Consider the following 8,493-nt stretch of genomic DNA (forward strand, 5'->3'; position numbering starts at 1 on the left):
TGGATTGCTCCCTAGAGGCCTGGTGCTAATGCCCCACATGTGCACCTATATTTTAGTAATATTGAAGGACAGTCATCTTGTGATGCTTACCAAGATCCTTATTAGAGTTTAGCAGGAAAAGATTTTAAGTCACAAGTTTGTTGATGTATAAAGTCTTACCTGAAGCTGATATTTCAGTCCAATTGTGAAACATAATATCGAGGTAACAAATGATTTTTGGCATTTGAAAGGCAATCTATTTTAAATGGTCCATATAGTTGAAACAAGAAGTGATGCTGCTCAAAGGACGAGGGTAAAAAAAAAATCAGCAAATGAGAAAGAAAGAAGAGTTGTAAGCATAATCAATTTTATTCTTCACAGAACAATCAGGCAAAGAGGAATGAAGAAGCAGAGACGTACCATATGTATGAGGTATGAAACAAAGGGGGCAATTTTAAAACTAATGTTACACCTGGGGAAATATGTACTTGAACCAAATGATGTGAGAGGTATTTGTGCTGTTGCAGGTATTTTAAACTCTTTTGTTACTGGTGTGCCAGTTTCACTAAACACAGGTGACGTGGAGATAGTTTGGCTTGATCAGTATCATCCAAAAGAAATTGCTGACTAGTGTGGCTATTGCAACACCTTTGTGAGCACAGGCACTAGTTTTAGGAGAAAATGTTTCACAAAATACAGGTAAATGTACTTGACAGGTGTATATTTACTTAAGGAAACATCCACAACCATTCAGTAACTAATCACTGGACATCACTGCAGGAGTTCCTCAAGGTAGTATCCTGGGCCCAACCATCTTCAGTTGCTTCACCAATGACCTTCCTTCCATAATAAAATCAGAAGTGGGTATGTTCATTGATGATTGCATTATGTTCAGCACCATTCACAACTCCTCAGATACTGAAGCAATCCATGTCCAAATGCAGCAAGGCCTGGACAAAATCCAGGCTTGGGTGACAAGTGGCAAGTAACATTCATGCCACACAAGTGCCAGGCAATGACCATCTCCAACAAGAGAGAATCTAACATTCACCACTTGACATTCAATGGCATTACCATAACCGAATCCCCCACTATCAACATCCTGAGGGTTACCATTGACCAGAAACTGAACTGGACTAGCTGCATAAATATTGTGGCTACAAGATCAGGTCAGAGGTTAGGAATCCTGCAGCAAGTAACTCACCTCCTGATTCCCCAAAGCCTGTCCACCATCTACACGGAACAAGTGAGGAGTGTGATGGAATACTCCCCACTTGCCTGGATGACTGCTCCTGGGAGCTCCATAACACTCGAGAAGCTTGACACCATCCAGGGCAAAGTAGCCTGCTTGATTGACACCCTATCCGCAAACATTCACTCCCTCCACCATTGACGCATAGTGGCAGCAGTGTGTACCATCTACAAGATGCACTGTAGGAACTCACCAAGGCTCCTTAGGCAGCACCTTTCAAACCCATGACCACTACCATCTAGAAGGACAAAGGCTACAGATACATGGGAACACCACCACCTGGAAGTTCCCTCCAAGTGACTCACTGTCCTGACTTGGAAATATACCGCTGTTCCTTCACTGTCGCCGGGTCAAAATCCTGGAGCTCCCTCCCCACAGCCCTATTGGTGTACCTACACCACATGGACTGCAACGGTTCAAAAAGGCAGCTCACCACCACCTTCCCAAGGGCAATTAGAGATGGGCAATAAATGCTGGCTTAGCCAGCAATGTGCACATCCCATAAATGAATTTAAAAAAATCATCATTCTGTTTCTCATCTTATAATTTTAACAGCAAAAACACAACAAGGCACCAAAACACAAAAATAAAATACTGCAGATGGTGGAAATCCGACATAAAAGCAGAAATTGCTTCAAATGCTTAGCAGGTTTGGCATCATCTGTGGAAAGAGAAACAGAGTTAGCATTTCAAGTCATAATCTTTCAGCAGCTGAAATATACATGCAAATACCATGTGAATGAATATTGAGATCACATGCTTAATGATAATCTCTATGACTTTTTTTTCCCAATGTACTGAGAACCATAGAAGTAGAACCATAAAGAAGTTGTGTATAAAGAGGCCATTCAGCCCATCATATCTGCACCAGCCAAAAAAGAGAAAAAATAAACTCACCGCTCCTTTTAATCCCACTTTCCGGCACCTGGTCCGTAGTCTTACAGGCTACAGCACTTCAGGTGCAGATCCAGGTACCATTTAAATGAGTTGAGGGTTTCTGCCTCCACCACCAAACCAGAGAGTGAATTCTAGATGCCCATCAGCCTCTGGGTGAAAAAGTTTTTCCTCATGTCCCCTGTAATCCTCAACCAATCGCCTTAAATCTCTGCGCCCTGGTAATTGACCTCTCAGCTAGGGGAAACAGGTCTTTCCTGTCTACCCTATCGAGACCCCTCATAATTTTGTACACCTCAATTAGGCCACTCCTCAGCCCCCTCTGTTCTAAGGAAAACAACCCTAGCCTATCCATTCTTTCCTCATAGCTGCAACTTTCAAGCCCTGGCAATGTTCTTGTAAATTTCCTCTGTACTCTCTTCAAAGCACTTATGTCCTTCCTGTAATGTGATGAATAGAACTTGTGCACAAAATTCCAGCTGTGGCCTAACCAGCATTTTATCATGACATCCCTGCTTTTCAATTCAACACCTCATCCAATAAATGAAAGCATTCCATATGCTTTCTTGACCACCTTGTACACCCGTTCTGCCACCTTCAGGGACCTGTGTACATGCACTCTAAGGTCTCTCATTTCCTCAACCGCTCTCAATAACTTCCCATTTATTGAGTATTCCCTTGCTTTGTTTGCCCTCCCCAAATACATTACCTCGCACTTTTCCAGATTGAATTCCATTTGCCACTTCTCTGCCCACTCAACCAAACCATTGATATAATTCTGGAGTCAACGGCAAACCTCTTCACGGCCAATTTTTCTGTCATCTGCAAATTTCCCAATCATGCTTCCCACATTTAAGTATAATCATTAATATATACAACAAACAGCTAGGGCCCCAACAGAGCCCTGTGGAACACCACTGGAAACTGTTTTCCATTCCCAAAAAAAATGGAATTTGGCACAATTGGATCCCCAACAAGGGCTTTTGATAATAAGCTTAAACGTTCAAATGTTATAAAAACATCATTACAATGTTAAAGCATGAATCTCTGGTTATACTTCTACTTCTAGAACACAAGAGAATACATACAAAAGTGCTACATCTTACAAAATCCACAAGAACTACGCTAAAATTCCCCTAACCAAGATAGAAAGTGAGATTGATATCTCACCAAATTGTTCAGTGAATAAAACTAGTGCAACTTGCATCATCTACTAGCTCCATTCAGCATTAATCTTATACATTCCTTGGAGACAGATTCTTGTGTTTAACCCTAGTTCAATTGTGCAGAGTCAAAGAGGCAAGAGCCAGGCTAGGTCTATAAAGTTAAAATACTACTGATGTTCAGGCATAGGCTTTTTCCACTTCTGGAACCTAGAACTGGAGCTCCAACTTCAAGAGACTGGGCTGCCACTGTAATCGCTTTGATTGGGATTCATCTCCAGGACTTTAAACCACCCTAGGTTTGCCTCCTTGACCTCAGCCAAAAGCCTTCAGTCACTAAAGAATGTGAAGCTGCAGTTCCCTTATTTGCATTTATAATTTGTCTGCCCACATGTGCGGGGCGGGGGATTGGGGCGGGGGTGGGGGGGGTGGTGGGTGCAGAATGAGGGGTGGTGGAGAATATGTGGAAATAAGTGGAATGTTTTCAATAACAAATATTTGTCAAGCAAAAAGCATTGCTGCTTGGCTGTTCAATAACTAGCATGTTGTTTTATATTGATTATAGAATGGTTACCCCTCTGCCAATCAGACTATTACATGATAAGATATTTTAGCAACTAGAATAATCATCAATATTAAACATAACTGCTGAAATTCACCAGTTTTTCCTGACATTAAAGTACATATATTTTTTTTAAATTCTGAATTTAGCACATTTGTCACGCTTGCCTAAAATATTACAAAACAGCAAAAAAAACTTGATCAAAGAAGAAGATACCAATAAAAAAATAGTAGCTTTAAAACGAAGCATTTCTTGAAAGAGAGGGAAAAACACAGCCATTTCAATCTGGATTCTTCTGACCTTGATAACCTGACCCTTCCCCAAGTGGAAAAGCAGCTGTCAATCAACTGACAAATTTCCCTTAGCAACAAAAATTAGCATCTAATTGACCTCAGGTGTAGTGGAATGAGATGATGCTATGGTCTTAACTAGATAGTTCACATTATACACAAGTTCCTTTAGCAGAATAATCGATTGTGTGTTACTTAGTATAATGCACATGGTCTTAGATCCTTCAACTTACTACGAAGATCAGCGAACATCTTGTTATAACTTTTAATGTCTTTCAAAATTTCTGCATATCAACTGTTTAAAATGTTTAAATAAAGTTTCAGTCATTATGTCATAATTGTTAAACCTACCAGGTGAATTACATCACAAAAGATCATGGCCAGCAGTGGCAGCGGACATGAATTTTGTAAATATAAGGGCTGACTTCTCAGTGAGGATTGGCAGTTAGGTGGTACGCTGACCAAAGGAATTAGTAGGCCTGAAGTGCTAGTTCTCTATTCATTCAAATGAATGAATGGAAAATTAATAACAGCGGGCCAACAATTTGTACACCAATGTTCTTTGTGGGTTCCAGTCCTCCAGTGAGAACATCCAACTGGAGAATCAGCATTATAGTCAGCATCAAAAATGGTGGTTAAAACTCATTCAAACCTGGCTGTCACAGCATGTGACATCAGGGCAAGGTCTATGTTTGACACAGTTCTTAATTGCATTTAATGGACAGGATTTTCCCCTCGGCGATTTGGGGGCAGGGCCCACTCACCGAGGGGAAAATGACATGGGATGACGTTGGGATGAATCCCCGACGTCACCCCGGGCCATTTAAATTTTTAGGAAGGCGGGTGGACAGCGAAATCAGCTGTTGACAGACTAATTAAGATAATTAAAGACCTGCCCATCCAAGCTTAAGGCTGGCGGGCAGGCCAGAAGCCCCAGCGGGCTTCTGATAACACATGAAACCTCATCCACTGGCGGGATGAAGTTTCATGTCCGCTTTTAAAAAATGTAATAAACTTTGTGTTTATTATTAACATGTCCCATCTCGTGTGACATTGTCACATGAGGAGGACATGTTAATAATTTTAATATTTATCTATTTTTAGACTACTTACCTGTCATGAATCTCCCTGAGACAGGACTTAGTCTCAGGGAGCAGTGTGCTCTTTCGTGCGCATGCGGGAAAGAGCGCACTTTGACAGATGGGGAATCCCTCCCTCCCCCCCCCCCCACAACCCCCCGTACAGGAAGCGCATAACATTGGACGGGTCTTAATTGGCCTGCCCACTTAAAATGGCAGTGGGCCCCATTTCAGTGGCGGGGGTTGGCTGCCTGCCTGCCGCCGAGCCGGTGGGGCCTGCCCGCCATTCGAGAGCAAAATTCTGCCCAAAGTGTTTGTACCAAGTTCTTCACTGCTATTCTAACACCTGCATTAAGGTAGTACAGAGAACAAGTTAATTCAAGCTCTCCTATCAAGAACAGAGCTGATCACAATTTCCACCTGATCATCCAAACCCATCTGATAATGTTACAGGATTGTAATTACTCTTATTATTCTTCATAAACAGCACTATAAATGATTTAATTTAACATTTTGCTGGAACAATCCTTCACTTCCTTAAAAGAAATTGGCAATAAAGCCTTTAGTGTGGAATTATTGGCAGTGCAATGGTGCCTATTAGGCCAGGTATTGAGACTAGGCAAACATTGATATTGTTACAGCCTTTAGAGGAACAAAATACCTTTAGAAAAACTTAGATTGGAGTTAAATTGACTTTAATGTAAGAGCAGTCTTCTATCACTGGGATCTAATTAAGTTGCATGAATAAATGTAGTAGTGTTGGGATTTTAATCAAAGCAATTGATGTGAGCGTATTCAAAGTTACTTAGCAGAATACAACCATTTTTTAAAAAGTCTTTTTTTGTTTCATTTTAGGGTTTGGAAGTTATGCAGTCAGCAATGTATGAAGACATCGGCAATGTGAAATCATCATCTGATGCTAAATGGACAATTGGCGAGCAGCCTAATGAGTAAATTTCACAATCACATCATTACTCACCTGCATCATGAACCCATAATGATGTTCCCCTGAACAATATTATAATAGAAATAACAACATATTGAAAATGATATTATTGGACAGGAAAAGAAACATGTAGAAAATGACCAAGGTGGATTACAGAAGTGTTTGTGGTTCCCAACTGACCCTGAGTCAAGTGTAAATGTATGATACAACAACAAATTTGTTTACAAGCCCTAAGACATTGGGATTCTTTTGTAGGTCATCCCTTGCCCATCCATGAAGCGTGCATAAGTGAATTGTTTTATTTGCCTTTATTCTGGTGCAATGTGAGGCTTTTTGAGGCTTAGTTAGCTTGACAGGTATGTGGACCATAGTTTAAGGAGAATAGAAATGAAATTTAGAGACAAATTGCTGATTTTATAGGAAGATTGTGTGTACAATTTAATGGAAGAATTGATATAGTTTGTCAATACAGAGCTGTTAATTAATTGTGTGTTATATATAGCATAATGGATAGCCAGGGAAATTATAGATATATGCAGAGTGTGTTTGTAATTGATGCGTGGACAGTCCAAAATAATGAAGGGCATAACACCAGCTGAAAATTTATCCTCCGGTTACTCTTATTCTTTTGACTAAGCACACTGTCCTCCATTACATCAAGGTGAGTTAATGTGCACAGCGAAGGAGACTATTGGTAAGAAGGAGCAATAGTCATTTTATTACATAAATCATTAATTTGGGGAAAATTAAGTGCTGTCCTGATATGGTACATACAAAATCACACATGGATTGGGGTATGTAATAAGGAGGTCAAGGGTTGAGGTGACACCATAAACTGTAGGTGACACTTGAGTGATTGAATTATCAAGGTCATCTCAACCCCAAGATGAGATGGCATTGAAAAGCCACACTCCAAACACGCTGCGACCTGTCCTTTTCTATACAGTAGACACAGGTGACATTACAACCCGTAGAGAGCTGTTTCTCTTCTGGCAATTGGTTGAACTTTTTATTATTTTTCCTTCAGTTGGTTTGATGACACACAGATGTCAGTTTTTACTAACAAAATCAAATGATTTCACTAAAAATGATACTGTATTTGCTGATTTTAACCAGAAATGATATTGAAATTTATTTCAAGGGAATCTGACCATGTATATATTGTACAAATAACTGAGTGAGAACATTGCTGTTATTACTAATAAGGTGCTTAATTACAAATATAATATTAACAGTTGAAGTAAATTCCATTTTTAGTCATCTCCATGCCATAGAATCCTTGGAAAAAGTGTAAATTTAAGGAGTTTGTTGGATTGTTCCATAGATGGTATCCGTGATAACTTAGCAGCTTTTGAGATCTCTTCATCAAAGGGCATATGTAGCCTAATTATAAAGGACTAAAGATAACTTCCTGCTATAGTGTTTCTTTGTGACAGAACTTAAGCAATTCTTACAAGCACTCAAAAAGTACAAATAAGAACATCAGGCTCATCCATCCTACTCGTTCACACACCATTTAGCCATCTCACACAATGCTTTGGAAATGAGGCCAGCATATATTTTTTTTCATTGTAGTTTACAAAGTAATGATAATTCTTTGGAACAGGAATAAACATGGTCCACACAAGCTGGTCCCTTTCTCAGAGATCAATGTGTCTTTTCACCATATATTCCCCACATCCTTTGATCTCCAAGAATACTTATAATTGCCTCTTAAAGCTACTTATACCATCAGCCTGAATGGTTCTTCCTGTTAACGTCATGCACAACTCTGCCTTGAATGAAAATAATGTTCCACCTGACTTTACTTCTTATTCCTAAGTTTCTATTTCTTTATTTTGTCCTCTAATTTGAACCCTTTACCACAGCAAACGACTTGCTTGAATTGCTTCTGTCAATGACTTTCAAACTTGCTGTTTGAATGATGTTGTCCACATCTTGTCCTTGCAATACTAGATAAAAAGGACTTCCACAACTAGAAAGATCAACAGCTTCTACTTAACACGGATCTCTTCGCGAACATTGATTTTCAAGTCCAGGTTGATCTTTATAATTTCACCAATCAGGAAAAGGCAAATTAACGCAATGACTTGTACTTCCTATGAGGTAATTGGTGGACTTTTGTCACCATGTGATGATGTCACACTGCTGGCTGCTGCTTGCTAAAATGTATAGGGACAAAATATATACCAATGCAAGACTTTTTAATTTGGAAATTTTATAAAAACAGGTTTTCACAAGCAACTAAACAGAATCTCTGTGTTAATGGCTATCCTGTGAACTGTTGAAAGAGAAAATAGTACAACAATGTGCCTAACTTCATTGCCT

The 8,493-nt window shown here is 39.7% G+C and overlaps 1 protein-coding gene across 1 annotated transcript in view; it reads left to right on the top strand.

The window, feature by feature from the left end:
* The window catches only part of cd79b (CD79b molecule, immunoglobulin-associated beta), a 34,115-nt gene extending 26,543 nt beyond the window's left edge, over window positions 1-7,572 (top strand). The window contains exons 4-5 of the mRNA XM_041173587.1: window positions 361-411; window positions 6,075-7,572. Coding sequence (XP_041029521.1) covers window positions 361-411; window positions 6,075-6,173 — 150 coding nt within the window. The 3' untranslated portion in view covers window positions 6,174-7,572. The remainder of the gene's footprint in view (window positions 1-360; window positions 412-6,074) is intronic.
* The last annotated feature ends 921 nt before the right edge of the window (window positions 7,573-8,493 follow it).

The sequence above is a fragment of the Carcharodon carcharias genome, chromosome 23 (assembly GCF_017639515.1).
Source record: "Carcharodon carcharias isolate sCarCar2 chromosome 23, sCarCar2.pri, whole genome shotgun sequence".
In the NCBI taxonomy this organism is placed as follows: Eukaryota; Metazoa; Chordata; class Chondrichthyes; order Lamniformes; family Lamnidae; genus Carcharodon; species Carcharodon carcharias.